This window comes from Antedon mediterranea, chromosome 10 (genome assembly GCF_964355755.1).
Source record: "Antedon mediterranea chromosome 10, ecAntMedi1.1, whole genome shotgun sequence".
In the NCBI taxonomy this organism is placed as follows: domain Eukaryota; kingdom Metazoa; phylum Echinodermata; class Crinoidea; order Comatulida; family Antedonidae; genus Antedon; species Antedon mediterranea.
Window position 1 is genome coordinate 12,044,853 of NC_092679.1, and position 19,355 is coordinate 12,064,207.

At 31.7% G+C, this 19,355-nt stretch overlaps 1 protein-coding gene across 4 annotated transcripts in view; it reads right to left on the bottom strand.

Annotated features, from left to right (window-relative positions):
• The window catches only part of LOC140061017 (disheveled-associated activator of morphogenesis 1-like), a 44,669-nt gene that overhangs the window by 2,823 nt on the left and 22,491 nt on the right, over window positions 1-19,355 (bottom strand). For 2 of the 4 annotated variants that reach the window (XM_072107415.1, XM_072107416.1), the window contains exons 4-23: window positions 16,915-16,983; window positions 16,401-16,492; window positions 15,604-15,739; window positions 14,049-14,246; window positions 13,404-13,514; window positions 12,474-12,577; window positions 12,145-12,211; window positions 11,559-11,676; window positions 10,753-10,941; window positions 9,004-9,071; window positions 8,512-8,625; window positions 4,930-5,337; window positions 4,290-4,544; window positions 3,689-3,795; window positions 3,152-3,240; window positions 2,559-2,773; window positions 1,892-1,953; window positions 1,564-1,624; window positions 982-1,113; window positions 58-228 (exon numbers count right to left, since the gene is read on the bottom strand). In XM_072107415.1, coding sequence (XP_071963516.1) covers window positions 58-228; window positions 982-1,113; window positions 1,564-1,624; window positions 1,892-1,953; window positions 2,559-2,773; window positions 3,152-3,240; window positions 3,689-3,795; window positions 4,290-4,544; window positions 4,930-5,337; window positions 8,512-8,625; window positions 9,004-9,071; window positions 10,753-10,941; window positions 11,559-11,676; window positions 12,145-12,211; window positions 12,474-12,577; window positions 13,404-13,514; window positions 14,049-14,246; window positions 15,604-15,739; window positions 16,401-16,492; window positions 16,915-16,983 — 2,766 coding nt within the window. The other 2 variants (XM_072107417.1, XM_072107418.1) reach the window with 2 other exon arrangements.

The window sequence follows — 19,355 nt, forward strand, 5'->3', positions numbered from 1 at the left end:
AGGTAAATATAAAACATTGCCTAAATATAAAACATGAACTTAATTAATGTCATTTACCTCAACTTCTAATTGAGCCCTCTTTTGTTCCTCCTCTCGCTTCTTCTTGAATTTGACATTGTCTGTTTTTGCATCATTAAATGCTTGTAAGAATGCAGCAAAAGTTCCAAAAAAGCTTTCAGGTTGAGATGTACTTGGGTCTTCACCAAACATTACAACAACCTCAGAAAACTAGTTAAAATAACAATATTATCGATTGGTATTCATTAAAGCAGAGAGAGTTAAATAGAACAGTCTGGATGGAAATGAAGAGATTCTCGTCATTCAAGAAACACAAAACACATCTGTTCTAAAAACGCTCAATTGTCAAAAAAAAGTGGCATTCAGATTTTGGCTGCAGAGTAGAAGATCAACAGCACATGCTACAGGTTATTGACCAGCATCAACAATCTTTTTTAAAATTGAACATAGAATAGTATACGAGGGGCATATATACGAGATAACCAATAAAATGACAAGGGGTTTTATTATTAAACATGAAGATGAAGACATTGATGAGACATTGCGAAGAATATTTATCCCGATGAGGAAGGGTTACCATGAAAAAAAACCTAAATTTCCCAAAAAAATTAATTTTGGAAACAGTATGTAAAAGGCCAAGAGAAAACAAAAAGTAAGCGTGTCTGCAAAATGGTTGAAGTTTGTCCAAGTAAGAAATCAAACAGTAGATCTGATGTTATTTTCAAGAGGGGCTTATAGGCATAGTCTAGCCTTGACTCTGGATCCAGCAAATGCTGAGCTCCGGAAACAAGTAAAAAGAAATGAGATTTTGTAAATAAAAGGAGATCATGGCCTCATATTAAATAAATACAATTGCCTTCTGTCAGTTGTTGTAGGTGCTGAAATTCGCAGCACTGACATGATGTGACTCTAAGAGGAGAAGCATACAAAAATGGAAATTAATATTATTTTAAAATGTTTTACCTTGGTTTTTGCCTGTGACATTTGTGTCTCTAGCTTGTCAAAATTGATTGTGGCTAGTGTTATGAAGTCACTCATTGCAGGAACAAACTTGTCTCCTCGTTCTGAATTCCTGCCTCTCTGGAATTCCAATTCCTTTACAACAGATACAAAATAGGTTACTTACAATTACTATATATTCATATTCATATTCATATTCATATTCATTTATTATCCAGAAAAAATAATACAAAAACAATACAAAAAGCATATATTACATAGAACAACAACAAGCAGAGAAAAAGCGCAGAACACTATCCTGGCGGATTGTCAAAAAGCAAAAAATATCGCTATAAAAGACTCTCTATATTGGGCAATAGCTGAGGAAAAGATGTTTGTGTCAACTACTAAACCCTGTTGTTATTAAGCTTTGCTTTTGACACTTTAATCAATCTAGCGGAGACAAGGTTATCATGTCATCATATATAATTGTGTCTATTTTAGGCACAGATCACAATTTGTAAAGAATTTCTCACCATTTTTTATGCCTTATGTATGTATGATCTGCATAGGAGAAACATTCAATATATACATTACAGCACTTACATTATTAACTTGTTGTAGTCCAGTTCCTATTTGTTTGATTTCACCTTCCAACTCACCCATACTAAACAACAATAATATTTGTAAAGAGAATATGAGAACAAAGAATATGAATGTAATGAAAAGTTTTAACCATGAATCATGTTCACATAAAGTACCATGTCCAACAAGATTTGCTGGAAAAACTGCATTAACACATTGGATTTCCATAGATAAGATGGTATTGAGTCTAAATGTAGGCTAAAATTGGGTGTGGATTATACCCAGTTATATAAGGTAATATTATAATTCATATAAATGTTAAGATTAAAACAGATTCTATTTCACTCACTTGACTTTACAAGCAATAAGAATATCTGGAATTTCTTCATCTAATCTGTACACATCAGGAAACTGCAACAAAATTGCAAATACAGTGTAGTAAAAATAATATTAAGAATTAATATGGATTGTAAATGCAACTTTCCCAGTTGTTTAAAGTGTTACCATATCTTAGAATTTCATTTCAAAGAGATATTTGAAAAAGTTGCATTATATTTTTCAGACTTTATTGTTTCTCTCATCAACATTGGCTCAAATCTGACGGTGTAGGAAAGCAAGATGTGTCAAATATGCAGAGTTTGAGACAGAGCTATTGTTTTATATCGACACGGTTTTCATTAAAAAAAAAAAGTTTAATAGTTGAAATTTGCATAACTCAAATGTTTTATGCCAGGCACATTGGGTTTGACAAATTTACCAAGACGAACGGTTATGGTAAGCGGAAAACCATGTGCATGTCCACATAGAATCTGTATAAATCCTGATCATGTTTCCGCTCAATTGCACATCCGCTCTGCGTTTTGTGTAAATGGTCATAAGAAATAACATAAATTCTATATTTTTGTTTTCAGCTACCATTTTCCGCTTTCCGTCACCGCTCGTGTAAATTGGCCTTTAGGCAGATTTGATTGTATATCAATTGCGTTTTCCACCTTAACAAAATCACAAATAGTTACCTTAATTTCAACCATTTGTAGCAGGTAGTGTAATAAGGTCATGTTCTTGTTCATACTTGATTTTGTATCAACAATCTTGTTTAAACTAGATAATTTAAATCCTGATGCATTGCCCCTTGACCCTTTGTTCATGTAGTTACCATATGCTAACACTATCTCCAGTAAACGTCTCAACTTTTTACTGTTGATAACCTGCTTTGATGCTTTTAAAACCGCTGCCAAAATAAAAAGCAAGACAATTGCATTGAAAACAGAGAATATACAAAAACAGAAACATACTCCCAGCCTTAGCTGTGTTTTGGCCTTACCAGGTACTTGCAATTGTACACCTGGGTGGAGAGAGGAAAACGTAAGTGTCTTGACAAAAGTAATGTGACGAGAGTTGGACTTAAACTCCTGATCAGTAGTCCAGCGTCCAACACACTACGCCACATACTCTTATTAACTTATTACTTAATACGAAATCCTGTTTAATAATTATGACTTATAATAGAGTAACTAGTCTCTAAACTGGCATTAAGAGGGTTAGGTAGTATTAAATTGTTAGAAATGTCATTGTTACTGAAACTAAAATCATCAAATTTTGCAATTACCTTCAACTTTAGGTTTCACATCATTCATTCTTTCTTGAAATTTCTTCTTACAATATAGAGATTTTAATCTCTGCTCGTAGTGCACAATTCTACAAAAAAATAAAAAAATAAATCTTTTGACCTGAAGAACTAATTAACTATATATCAATAAAATACCAAAAAAAAGGAGAAATTATAAATTGGTGAGTTGTTTTTCTCTACTCAGATGTAATTTATACTTGGTAATTTCTCAGGAAGAACTTGAACCCATGACATTTAGATCCCTAGCCTGGCATTCTACCTCTAGACCACAGCGCTTGTGCTGATGGCTAGGGTCCGATTTGATTCCAAGGAAGCAGCAGGTATAGCAACAATAAGATGGTAATAACTGCAGCGAAATAGCTTTGCGTCGGGGAGATAATTGGTTAGAGTTAAATATTAATAGTTATGTGAAAAGTCAATATTTTTTATATTGGTGTCGACTGTTTTATACGATCTAACAAAACCTTTGGGTATATTGACAAGTACTACAATGTTGGAAGAAGTTTGGTGGCATACCTGCTCATGTCAAGTAAAAACTTGTCAGCTCTGGCCATGTTGTCTTGGTCTTTCTCATGTTCTTTTAACATACTCACTTCCTCTGGAGTTGGAGTGTATTTCAATAACTATAACAAATTGTTCAAAAGATAAAAAATAATTGTATATATGTATTCTCTCATTTGCTGCCAGGTGAAAATGTATGCAGTACAATCAAATCACAATCAAAAGAAAAATGATGCACCTTATCTTTATATTTCAATACTCAATGGTAAAACACGATTGTTGGCAGTACATTACTATAATTATAACAAATCAAATGTGCCATTAACACTGTGAATTCATATTAAACAGTAATAAAGTGTTTGAGACACTGTGTAACATAACAATGGTTCTGCATAGCATAGCTCACAATGGATATACTGTAGTCCCATAAATTGACCGTGTGATAAAATGCCTCCGAAGGCTCCGAAAGGACTTAAACATGCAACCTATCACTGACAAGGCGAGCGTCATAACCACTAGACCAAATACCCTTTGAATGGCTTATTTTATTATTTTTTTTGTTCAAATTCTGTATTAACTTTCAATATAGAACTTCTAAACAAACATATTACAATACCTGTTCCAACATATCTTTAGGAATATCCTCTCCTTTGTCCATTTCCAATATAGCTTTTGTTAACTCTTTATTTGTGAGTTTTATTCTTGATAATAAGATGGCTAAATTTTGTGCCCTTCTGCCATCAATCACAGACAGTTCCTTGGGTTTGGGTGCCCGGAAGCTACCGTAGCCTGGATCATCTTCTTCAGTTCGTGGTTTCTGGTACGCTGAAAACGTTTTATCAAATTCCTCCAAATCCATTACTTTTATAACCTATCAAAACATGAATTTGTTTATTATTTTGAATTGTGCTTCAAGAACAATTAAAACCTTTTCACCAGGTGTTTGATGATCATCCAATGAGTTAATAATAGAAGTCATATCTTAATTTACTAGACAACCTTTATTAATATAATTATATTAGCTTTATTTTATTATCAAATAGTTTCAACAAACACATTTCTAAATAATGATTTATTGATTAAATTATAAATATAACTAATATCTTCTCTCAAATATTGCCATATTGCAACAACATTATCCATAACAAATACATTTGCAGCATAAAATGCTGAATTGTATTACTTGTAAAAAATTATAGAAAAATACCACAGAAGAAAGCCAAAAAAACAAAAATGTTATCAAATAAATAAAATACCTTCATTTCATCCAGGTCTTGCCATACAGTTCCAACAAGTTTCATATCAGGTATTTTAGACCAGTTGAAAGACTTAAGTGGCTGTGATGGTTTTGGAATGTTTTTTGTTTTTCCTGGCACGGTCGCAAATCCAGGTCTGCCAAAGCCTGGCGGGGGTGGTGCACCGGGTGGGGGTGGTGCACCAGGGAATGGTGGCGGTGGAGGGGGCGCTCCACCCATTCCTGGTGGTGGAGGTGGACCTGGTGGAGGTGGTGGCGGTGGTGCTCCACCAGGTGGTGGTGGCGGCCCCGGTGCAGATGAACTGGGAGTGTTGCTTAGTTTCTGCTCATCTGATAGGCTTGGTGACATACTTGATACATCTTTTACTAAATGTTCCAATCTTTGCCTTTCTCCTTTTTCTCTATCAGCCTAAAATAAAACCAAAAAACAACAATTAAAACTTGTTTGGTGATGTCTAGTGAAAGATCATCAACTAACTCTGAAAGCATGTTTGTTTGTTATTATTTACATATACAGGCCGACCTCTTCAGTCAAAGACAGGTCTCCCAGAGGGCTCAGTTATGATCAGTGGTTGTGATGTACTAGTACACCAGGGTAACACCTCTACTCGAAAGATGTACTAGGTTCTTTAATATGCCAATGAGCTAGCTGTGTACACTGGTAGTCCTTATCTGAGAAGACTCATTCTACCACCAAAACCATATGCCCTTGTCAAAGTTATGGCTATGTAATTACTTTGTTCCACCGTCTTATAAATTAAATTGATCAATTAAACTACAATAAACTGGATTTTCTATATCTTGGTATAAACAAATTGTACCATTGCCCTTTTTCCAGCATACTAGCATATTACAAAAAGGCAAAATTAACTAATATTTTGGTATAGCAACCATTTTCTTCATTGTGAAAATGACTAAATTTTAGTTTCATATCTTGTAATTTTAAAGAATATATTCCATAATGCTTTACTGTTATCAGAAATAACTGGTGTTATCATAAATGTGAGTACTCTTTAAAAACTTATTTTGTATTCAATTGTAGACATTTTAAATTGAAAATAGCAAATGAAAAGGTAGTGACTAAAGTTTTACCAACTACTGTACTATTGTGCTATTTAAAAAAGAGAGTTGTTCTAATAACAATCGATGAAACATAGAATATGTTAGAAAATTTTAAATGAATTTAGTAGATTAATGTGTAAACCATAAGATATAAAACGTGTTATTTGTGTGGTAAAAATGGTGAAGTTGAAAAAGTATTAAGAATAGAGATCCATAACAAAAAAGCATTTAAATAAAAATATAAGCCGCATTGCATAACTATAGGTCAGCTCAAAAAATCGTTATCATGTTATATCAACATGATTGATGCTAGCTGGGTATCACCAAGAAAACAACACAAATACATAACCTAAACACAGATTGTCTATTGAGTACAAAATGTTATAAGGCAATTAAATTAAGAGTATAAAAAAATACTATCTAATTGGCCAGCAGACACTAATGCTTAGTCCCCAAAAGGCTTTGAAATCTTTTTGAAAATCTTTCTAAATCCAGAAATATCCTTTTTTCACTTTTTGCCTTTCAAAAACAAAAATGATTAAATATTTATCTGTCCACAAAAAAATACAACTGCTAAACTAATCTACAATTTATCACAAAACAAAGGATGAATAACAAACTAACACTATGTTCAGATTCCTGGTGTCAAGTTATCGTTATGTATGTGGCGTACATATTATTATGTCTTAACTAGGTCGCGGATTAGCATTGGAACAAGACATTGCCACTAATCAGATGTTATGAAACCTCAGTAGCACATGACACATGGTTTATGCAACATCAAGAAATCACCACGAAATGTGTTGTACACTAACTTCAAAGAGATTCCTGTATATATTAAGAATTACTAAAGAATGCAACATTTTTTGTTGTTTTTAGTTTCATGGTTGCATTTCTCATGGTTTTCACAAGCGCCTTGAGCACTTTGTGGATATGTGCGCTCAATAAATCTTATTATTATTATTAAGAATTTAATTGCAAGAAATACTATTTTAGTGAATCTGAAAATTGTGAACTCTCCCGACTAGTCACAACTTTATGCTGGTAAAACTTGTGATTTGCCAGTATTTTTAATACGAATATAAATCTGACAAATATCCATGGTACACATGAAATGTGCATTTGAATAAAAACTCAGAAAAAGACATCATTTTTGGTATGAAACATACAATATATCTCAATAAAAATTCATCCCAACACAAGAAACCATGTTTGGGAAAGAGAGTCCAGGAATATCCAAGCTGGCCTTTACAATTCAAGGCAGAGTACCATCAATGTAGAAAACATTATTTGTTATTAAATGGTTAAAATGACAAAATTTGAAATGGTTTAACATATGACATTTTTCTAGACTTGCACTATGGTGATATTCCATTTAACCTATCTGAATTATGGCCATGAGTAGTAAAGTTGTTGTTCTTAGTTAAGAAAAGGTAAAAAGGAGTTAGTATTAATTATTAATTTAATCTAAAATGATTTAAAATCTCAATATAATCTATGCTAAAAACATAAAATTGATGTTGTAAACAAAAATTTGGATGTGAAGACGAAAAAAAACCCTTGTTTTGAATGAGGATTTTCAATACTTACGTGAACATAAGATAGTTTGAAGGGTTTGCCATCCTATGGAATGTGGTGGAAAGTGTTATCAACTAAGCTTGAAGGAGGGGATATTTCTTAAAGTTATTTTAAAACACAGAAAGGAAGATTACATAAAGAAGGTGCAAGAATGTCCTAATGTGCATTTAATAAACATAGATGCTTCATTAAGACAAAGATTTATTGTGCAGTATCTTATAATATGTTGGAGCACCAATCATATTGGAAGCATAGCTCAATTGTAATAAATCACAGAAAGGAATAGAATCATTATCCATCATAACTGGTTGTTATCTTGTACATATTGGCCAACATTTAAACACATTTTGCTTTGAATATTTCCCAAATTAACAAAGCAAAAACTACTTGAATATCTTTGCAGTTTCCATTGGCGAAATCACACTTAAGGCCAATTTATATAGACAAACGGTAACAGTAAACGTTAAACAGAAAATAGGCGGTCGAGTGGATACAAATAGATACAGATTTTACATGGAATAAGCTACACGCTTTTCTTTTTACTACTAGAGCTCATCTGTGTAATTGGCATTTAGGCAAAGAATAACTTACATTTAAATACAATTCTTCCATCCATCATACAACTTTTTAATTAATTCAATAGTTTAGTGAAACATGTTGGTGTTATAAAGTTTTCCACGTATGTGGTTTATGAAAAGACATGTTGAGTGTTTCATCGTTCTGAAACTCAGCAGTTGTTTTGAGAACTACATACGTGGTGTACGGCAAACTTTATATCAACATATTGATAAAACTAGACATTTTCTTAAGGTCCTTAATTATTTTTAAACATTCAGTTAAAAAAATCATGAGAATGTTCAGTTTTGTGGGAGATTAAACAGTATTTTTATTTCGATGCTGAAATGAACACACAGTAATAGCAACAATGAAAAAGATTAAATACCTCAGTTTGAATACTTTGTAATCTCTGTTCATATTCATATTTGGTCCTTTCAAGCTCTGATTTAGTCTCGTACAACTGTTGTTGCATTGATTTTAATGCACTCATCGCATCGTCCTAAAATTAAAGCATTTATATAACAGATATCATATTCTTGTGTTCATCAAGATACTTGCAGATAAAATAAAAATTTAACATTTTTTAAATGTAATCTACAAAGGGTTCTCAAGAATACGGAATGTCCATAATTAATATGAAAATTCAGTTCAATTTAAACGGAGATAAACACAAAATAATCTACAAACTACAAAATTATAATTTGGCGTAATGAGAAACACTAATGCGTTAAATACAATAATTCCAGGTTTTTCACATTTTCACATCCACGTCAAACCTTCTGTTTTCATAATGCTACATATGTCAAGTCAAAGGTTGTTAATTCAACATATTACATATTATTATTATCTTATTGTGAAGAAAACAAACAAGCATTACCCTCTCAACTGTTGTTGCTTCCAACTCCCGATCTTTTCTATCAAGTTGGCTTTGAAACTCATCACATTCTGAAACAAGAAAACATAGAAAATCAATCAAGTGTAAAAATACGTTTCTTTGGGAGAGTACACCTCTATTATGGGGACACTTTATTAGATCTTGAAGGCATCCCTATAATAGGGGTTCTACTGTATGCCTTTATACTCATCACTTGATTTCATTCTGGAAATTTGTTTCATAAACAGCAGAACCTCTATTAAGAGGACACCTTCAAGACAAAAATGTGTTCACCTTACTGGTGAACTTTCTCCTGAATAGGAAATTAAAACATGCAGTATATTTCCCTTATTTGTGTCTAAAGGAGGGGTTGTACTGTACAATGTGTATATCCTCAGCTATGGTTGGTAAATGGCAGATCACAAAAAACAGCAATGGATTTAGACAGGCTTAAGGCTAAGCCTGGATATCTTTCAATTGCAAAAAGTCCTGCTGTTATGATAAACAACCATTTTTTAGCCATTACTTGATGATGTGTAATTAAAATTTCTCAGCATGACTCTCAAATTGTTTGCATAAATTATATTGTTTGTCTGAAGGTTAGTGAGGTTATTCATAAAGTTTCTCACAATTAATTTTATTACTATAATATAAGGCCTTCTTCACATTGATGGTGTTACAGCATTTTAGCAAACAGTGTATATTTTGTGTCTGTATGTAAAAAGTGTTCTGAATTACGAAACTTCCGTTTTAAAGATTGCTTTGTGTCATATTTTTCTCTGTGGATTACAATTTGACTTTTATGCTACCAGTGCTATTCTAATATGCTATAACTTCAATACCCAGACAACCATTGTTACCTAAAAACCACTATATATGGTGTTAAAATCAATTTTGATTGTTTGTTTGTTTGTTTGTTCTTTCTTTAAACTGAAATACACTTTCAATACAAATGTACTGATTTCCAAAGTGGTTCAGTAAACATATTAACAACAAAAATAAAATATAAAAGAAAAACAAAAAGAAAGAAAACAGATGTAAAACTATTTACAATTGTGAAGGCAAAAAGGTTAATACATATATGTTTTCTATCGTGAAGATTTATAAGTTGCCAAGACAGTTCTGATTTTATGTTATTTGGTAGAGAATTCCATAGTTTTGTTGATCTATAAACAAAAGTTCTTTTACTCTGAGAGTTATTCCATAACGGAATAGATAAATCCTTATTACTTTGAAAGCGAGTGCATTTATTATGGTTATCTACAGTAAATTGAAATAATATAAGTATCTTGGAGCTATTTCTTTTAAACATTTAAATAGCTTTATAAGAATATTTTCATTCCATTTTTCTGTAGGTCTACTCACTCAAGAGTACTTAAGATATCATTAATAGGGGTATACATGTCTACAGATAACAATATTCTACCTAATCTGTTGAATAAAACCTGAAGAGAATCTGAAAAACTTATGTTACAATTGGACCAAACACAGCAACAATAATCAAATAATGGAATAATTAAAGCATTTGCTAACATTTTTAAAGTATACATAGGAAGATACATCTTAATACGACGAATCACACCGATACGTTTAGCTATTTTACAAGATATTTTGTCTATATGTTCCTTCCAATTTAGTTGAGGATAAAAAATGATACCTAAATACTTAAAAAGAATCAACTCTTTCAATAGTGTCGTTTCCGATTTCTGATTTGTGCTGAAAACCCCAATCATTTTTATAGATATAACTTACTTTGCTGCATTTCTTTCGCCTGTTTTTTACGCACAACATCTTGATTAATAACTTTTTCTATAATTGTTTTAAAGTTAAAATCTACGACAGATACATCAGGGTCATGGCCATCTTCATGTTGGAGGACAATCTGTTGAATGAGCATGTCTACTAATGCCCACATATGCGCACTCTGTGACACTGAGCCATCTGAAATAAACGGTTTAAAAAAGTTTATAATGGATAATAGACAGATCATACAAGGTAGAATACATACATAACATATGTAGAATAGACATATCATGCAAGGGAAGAATAGACATATCATTTAATGGGAGAATAGACAGATTATGCAAAGGAAGAATAGACATATCATGCAAGGGAAGAATAGACATATCATTTAATGGGAGAATAGACAGATTATGCAAAGGAAGAATAGACATATCATTTAATGGGAGAATAGACAGATTATGCAAAGGAAAAATAGACATATCATGCTATGCAAGGGAAGAATAGATGTATCATGCAAGGGGAAAATAGACAGATCATGCAAGGGAAGAATAGTTAGATCATTTAAAGGGGAGAATAGACAGATTTTGCAAGGGGAGAATAGACAGTCAATTCAATTTAGAGAGATCATGAATAATTTTTGGATTCTAATATTGGTATTTGAAAAAAACTTTAAAAATCCACTTAAGTGAGAAGCAACTTGTCAGCATTGGTTAGTTGCATTGATTTCCAGAAAAAAATTGATTTATACAACCACAAGAAACTCGACTAAACTATTTATATCTCCTTTAAGTTAAGTTTGAATAAAATATACTTACTTGGAAGGAGTAAGAAGTGTTCTAGTATGGACATAAGGTGTGGATAAGCCTGTGTGTGTGAGATCTTGCGAGTAATAACTTCAAACATAGTATTAGCATTCCTTGAGTCAATATGGATCTAAAAGTGTTATATAATAACAATTACAAAATGGTAATAATTCTACTAAATAACAAGAAAATATTTTATTGCTTTATAGAAGTATATTAAGTCTTTAATTAATTTTATTTAGTTTTTTTTTTACTGTATATAGAGTCAACTCAGTGTTTAGCTTTCTGGTATCGCATTCTCACAATATCCCTTATTACTTGGCAACAACACAAGCGTTTAATTTACGGCCTTTAATTTAATGGTTTATTAGACCTTAGACATACTTCATTTTCAACCAAAACATTACTTCCGAATATTTTATTTATAGATCTAAAAAATGCATGATTTGACAGGCTGGCGCTGCTAGCAATCTCTAAGGCGGGGCTAGATAGGCTTAATTGTGTATTTAATTATCCTAAGCACTGACAAACTTAACTTTAAATGAATGTATGAAATAGGTAGCAATGTAAAAATAATGATTTTTAAAGTTATGCTTACCATTTCATATCTCTTGGCCAATTCACGCTCATCTTCATTCCGAACAAGATCAAAGATATCCAAATGTCTACAAAAAAAGTAAAAGTCAAATTGATTATAATTAGTCACACAGTTTGAATTACTAGGAAGAGCTACTGTTTTCCTCTCACCATTTGGTATTTTAAATTTAAAATGTATGATAGTTATAAATACAAAGGTATGAGTTATCTTGTAAATACATGATAGATGTAATTGTATTTACAAAATTGAAAACAATATTGATAATTATTACAAGTTTTATATGTTTTCTTACTTTTTTGAAACATATATAATGACCCAAAGTGACCTACCTGTCTAATGTTGCATTATCATGCGTTTTTAATTTATCAATGATCGGTTGAATACCAAGCATTAAAAATTCATAACGAAGATGAATTCTGAACTCGAGGTTGTCCTGAAAGAATAAAATATGTAACAATATTATTTACATAAACAACATTTATGCGAGATACTAATAATAGTTTGGGGGGGGGGGGTGGTGGGTCTTGAAGTTGATATAAATAAAACATCATTTCAGGTTTTACGGTATCTTCAAGTCTGTTATCTATGACAACGTTGCTTAAAATACAGTTTCACTAGTACAGCACAATATTCCAATTTTAGCTTTTAAATATGAAAATAATTGATACAGTAAAAATAAATTATTGAAATTAATAAAGGACAAGGTTGATAGTCAATATAAATCACTTTCTCTATTATTACATATTTTTTTCTCAACAAAAACAAAATTCTCTCTAAAAGATTGTATGTTGTACATGTACACATATCCAATGTATTGCAATCCTCATTACAACTTGGTGTTAGTTTAAGCTGAGTTGGGTGTATAATAATAGGTCATTCTTATTATAGTGCTTCATGCCCAAAGCCTCTAAGGGTTTCACAATTTTACCCTGGTTATTTTTTGATCAAACAAAAATGGAAACATATTCCCATAATGCAACCTTAGTGCAGTAGTGTTATCAGTTACCCATTTGTACAGTTGGGTGGAGAGAGGCAAACAAAAGTAAAGTGTTTTGCCTAAAGAAACAAGCAATGGAACGAACGTTGAACTCCTGATCTCGCGATCAGTAGTCCAACGTCCAAGACACTGTGCCACATGCTCTTGTTGGATGTGTTGCAGGCTTTTAAAGAATTCTTTACAATGTAGAAGACAAATGTTAACGGTTTTATATTTATATTCAGAATATTTATTTCATTTATAATTTCAACAAAGGCCTTACCTCTCCTGTTCTGTATCGAATGATAGCATTAATGAATGACATGATGGAAGTTTTAAGATTAACTTCCTCACGATACCGCCCTGTGCTCCTATCAAGATCATTCACTAAGGTCTGGGGAGTAAAAATATATTATTTATTTTATTGTTCAACTGATGTGCCTGGAAACAGCTATATTTAAAACAAAACATGTACATAACTGTGCAAGATATCATGGATAGAAGAACATAATACATTCATCTGGCAAAATATTCATGTTAGCTAAAACTAGCCATTTTAACTTTTATGTAACTTAAATTACGATAACTGTCTTCTACTCAAAATCATTCTAAAGTTATGGGGAAACAATCATGGCATGACTTTTAAGGGCAGAAGGGCTTCCTCTAGAACAGAGGTGAGGAGTACTGTAACATACTGGAGAATATCAGGGCTATGACCAATATTAATACTAAAATTGATGAATAATCACAATAATATTATGTTGATGCTGATAATATGTATTCAATGGACTGAAACTGCTTGCATGAAAATATGTTTCAGGTTTGACTTTATAGATTTTATTCACTGGTTTGTATAAAACACCTAAAAGAAAATAATATATATTTGATATGTGAATTATATAAACGAGCATATTTGTTTATAGTTTACCTGAAATCGTGTTCTTTCACAGGCATACTTTTGAAAATGTGTCATTGCTTCTAGAACTTTCTTTTGTCCTCCTGGTACAAGGCACATGCCTCCCAGCATCTCCATCACTGCTATTTTAGTCTTAATATTCTCAGTGCTTAAACTTTGTGTAATAATCTTGATACCGGTTGGATGAGCTAACACATGTGATCTACCAAGCTAGAAAATTTAAACAGAATACATTTACAAATATTTGTTTTTGTAATTGATGACATCAATGAATTTAACACAGTATCAGAAACCTTTGGAAACCACTTTTGAGAGGATACATTCCTGTGAAACGACAAACAGTAAATAATTTTTAACACTACATCCAACCCCTATTCAGGGGACGCCTCTATTGAGGGGACATTTCCTGAAAAACCACAAAGGGAAGACGTGTTATAACTACATGGCCAACCCCTATTCAGTGGACACCGCCCTTTAAGGGATATTTCAAGAAACCACTATTGTGTTACTGTATAACAACAAGGCCAACCCCTATTCAGAGGACACCACTATTGTGGGGACATTTCCTGAGAAACGAGAAGGGAAGACGTGTTATAACAGCATGGTCAGGGAAAATTCTTATTAAGGTGACACAGGGTAAACTTAACTAATTGTATTTGTTTAATTGCATGTATGGTTATATGTTTGTAGAATCAGTCTTTCCCAACGAATAAACTCTAGTAACCTCATTTTGTTGGACCATACCTTTATTTGGCACATGGTTGAATTAAGGGAATATCCTTGCCAATTTTATGGGTTAGCAACGTTTGTTAAATTGAAAGGTTTTCAGTTTAAATTTGTGTTTTATATTTAATTTCATTTAATTTTCAATTTATTTTTAACACAATTGTATTGTACCAAATAATTTCCAAAGTTGAGATTGTCAACATGCTCTTGGGGGACATAGACTGTATTTGAAAAACTTGTGCAAAATAAATGGTTATGAAAGTATATATCAAGAGTATAGAAAATTGTGTCATTCTCAGTATGTCTTTTGTTTTAAAACTTATCAGTTCAAACTATGTATATGACCCACATTTTCTTGTTCTGGTAATCAGTTTAAGATTGTCTTTAAAGTTTTGAAATTCCTACAAACAAGTTCGAGTTAAAACAATTGAACTAAGTTGAAAGCAATCCCACAAACCAATCAAAGCCTAATAGTAGAGCAATCAGGAAGTCCCTTACTTATTAAAACAATGTGTTTAAATGATCAATGTTTTAGTGATACACCAGACAATTTGTATATTTTGACAAGACTTTGGATGTCTCAAGAGGTATTTGTAAATAAACACACATCTATCACATACATTCATTTGTCTAGATCGAAATATTCTAAAAGCTTTATGAGCAGAGCATTTGCTAAAACAATCAAACTGTATTTTTATTATGGAATTTAATTAACACTAAATTTAAAATTCAGACATTTCAGCATTTGCTGTTTAATAATCTTTTAGGTTAAAATACTGTTATATATAAAAAATATTTCCTATGATAACAAAACCACACATGGTTCATGTTTAAAACTTACTGAATTATTCATAAGAGCTTTAACACAGCCAATGGCTGAGGTATGTATGGAGCTTTCAGTAACTTCAAAATCCATTTTCTGTAGGAAATCTAACAGCACTGATAGGCCATCCAGCTCAATGAATCTGGTCACAAATCTGTTAAGAATAATGTTTAAACATTGTTTATTTTTTTTACTATTTCTATTTATTTTAATATATCCACAAATCACAGAAAGAAACTAATTGCTTGGGATTTACATAACAATCAAAATTGCACTGATCAATATAAAGACAAAAACAAATTTACCAATTAGATATAAAAAATATATGGTTAAATTACTAATTATAAAAATGACGGTACGCATATGCACTTATAAATATATATATAAAAAAACTCATTAACAATTTATTTATATTCTGTCTATTGATATAACAAAATAAGATGACAGTTGCAGAATACATTTTGCTATCACTATAAATTATCTACCATACATTTAGCCTCCCCCTATGCAACACCTTTCATACATAAATACCTCTCCCATACAAGACAATCGTTTAAATTGTCTCTTTGGAGGTTGGTAAGCTGATATTAGCAAGTTTTTCTTCTCAAAATTATTCTACTGCAGTTTCTGCAGTAATCCTTTGTTTGTTAATGCAATTTATTATTGGGGGGGGGGGGTAATTATATGGTACACATTGTTTATTGCAGTAGTGCCTTATAAATTCTACATTTTTAATCATACATTAAAAATAAATAACAGTAACAAATTTAGTTAATGCAGTATAAATTGTAAAGTAATTTTGACTTTATCGCTACCTCATTGGTTGAGTTCTTAAAGCAGTTTTCAGGCTGTCAACCATTTTTGTTCTTGAATCAATATCTTCTTCTCCATGACTTAACATCACCATCTATAGAGGAAAAGAATTATAAAACATTTAGTTGCTGTTTTCAATCTGGCAAAATAAGGTGTTCTTGGGTGGGTTCAATAATGTGTACATTGATCACATAACTTACTGTTGTCATTGATCTTAATTTATCTAGGTATGATGCGATGGGTGGGTTCAATAATGTGTACATTGATCACATAACTTACTGTTGTCATTGATCTTAATTTATCTAGGTATGATGCGATGGGTGGGTTCAATAATGTGTACATTGATCACATAACTTACTGTTGTCATTGATCTTAATTTATCTAGGTATGATGCGATGGGTGGGTTCAATAATGTGTACATTGATCACATAACTTACTGTTGTCATTGATCTTAATTTATCTAGGTAGGGTGCGGTGGGTGGGTTCAATAATGTGTACATTGATCACATAACTTACTGTTGTCATTGATCTTAATTTATCTAGGTAGGGTTCAGGCCATGAAGCTGAGTTTGGATCATCTTGTTCCTGTAAAAACATAATACAAATTGTAAGTATACATTTGTTGCAAGAATTGTGATAACATTTTTAATATACAATATTTCTTTCCAATAATTTTTCTGATATGTTCCTGATACTTTTCCTATAAGTATGTTTAATTGTGTATATGTTATATGTTGGCATGGTACATCATGAAATGTATTTAATTAGCAGTCCATGCTTTGTGATTTAATGTTGTTGTAACAAATGTATAGTATTCATCAAAACAGGATATGTAGTTTGTCACGTAGCTTCACATTATTGTACACCTAAGCCATAATGAACCATCCGAGGATGACACTATCATTTATCATGTTCGTTGCAGGAGAGTGCATTTGATAACTACTTCCTCTGCAAAATGATTCATTATCAATGTTGACAGACTGGTTTGAATTAATATCATAACTAAATGTAACTGGATACAAGTGGAAATAATAAAACACTTCAACTTGGTGATGTAAGTTCACACAGGTCAAATTTTACACAGAACCCTTGGTAGACATTTATTAAATTCTTATAATAAAAAAAAGAATAAATCATACAAATAATGAATGTTTTATGAGTGGAATAATTGTTTCATGAGTTAAATAATCAAAGTATATCACTCAACAACTTAAAATGTTCGATCCCATCCATGAATACAAAACATTTATTATTTGTAAGACACAGTACATACTATACTTAAGGCCAAGCCCTAGGTCCTAAGAAAAATATGGCACTGAATTTGTCTGGGACGTAAAGCAAGGGAACAATACAGGTTGATTTTCAAGGCACAACATTCACCAATTCACAGCATTCACCAATTAAACAATCCTGAACGTCAAACCACCTAATTGTGAGGATATATCCTTATAGCTTACTTACTTTTAATTTACTTACTTAACTTAATTTATTTAAAGATTTAATTTATTTTGTAGCGGTTTTTTTGTACAGAAATGTTATATTATTGAAGACACCTTCCCTACAATTTGTGACTTTGTGAAAATAATACATATATATTAGTACTTTAAAAACATTAAACCAGGCCATTCCTTGTCTTAAATGTACGTTTTATGGTAAATTAGGATAAAAAGTGAGAAACAATGCAATACCTAAGTAGCTCGCTGCGAAATGACCTCTCATGGACGGTCTTTAGGCCTAGCCTAGCTATGCTAACAGTTTTGTAGTCCTAGCTGGTAAACATTGGTAACGTATGAACATTGTACGCTAGCTATATACCTAGCCTGACGTTGTACAGTTGCTGCATTAATTGTCTTTCTATTTTTGCCAGACTCCGTTGATACAAATTGGGGAAAACCCGGTATTTTCGCTGAAAAGGAGTCTTCCATTTGTTTTGGCCTCACGATCGATTGAAAGGTGGGTGATTTAGAGAAGAAAAACAAAATATCAATCCGCGCGCAATGCATTTTAGGATTTATAGCGGGCCGCTATAATTATTAGAATCTACTTATTTTTCACATTTTTAACCGTTTAAAGATGAAAAAAGTTATCGCAATAGAATAATATAGTATTATTTTTACATTAAATATAGTTTGTGATCTTAATAATTTTATTAATTGTAATAAACTGAATGAATGAATGAAAATGAATAAAAGGGAATGAACATTGGTCTATAGAATTTTTATTTTCATGATTTACAATTTGTTTATGTTTATACCAAAGGCATTATTCTAACCAACTGTTTACATTGACATAATAGACTTAATTACCGGTATGAAATAACCAAATCAGTAGCCAACTAGCTGTGTATATCCATAGAGATATTATAATATCTCTATGTTCACTATAATCTCTACACTGTATGGTATATCTAGTGCTAACACTAACAACAGGCATGAATTAAGACATGTCAACTTTACACAGACTTTTATTACAAAAGTAATGGACTGGTGATATTCATGAGTACGCAATTTTATTTTAAAATTATAATTTAAATGGTTTCAAATATTAAAAATCTAACTGTAATGGAGATTGTATTAATGTTTACAGTACTATAGTGCATATTAATGTTTAATTTATTAGCAATTACCCGCTTCATGCATGACTAGATTAAATGGAATTAGCTTTAAAATCCTCATAATTAGCAAATCAATTATTAGTCCATCAGCTCTAATCTTTATTCATTATCATTTTCTGTATTTAACAAGTCATTAAACAAACTACTACTATACTATCTCAATTATTATTCCAACCATTTAAGGACAATTTAAAACTTTTTTAACATGAAATGGTGATAATTAATTCTCATGTTCTGGTTTGTTGGTTAAGATCGATGAGATGGAAAGGAACTGGCCATACCTCATAATGCCGAGGCTTAGAACAATAATCTCCTAACACTAACAGCTCATTCCGAATGAGTC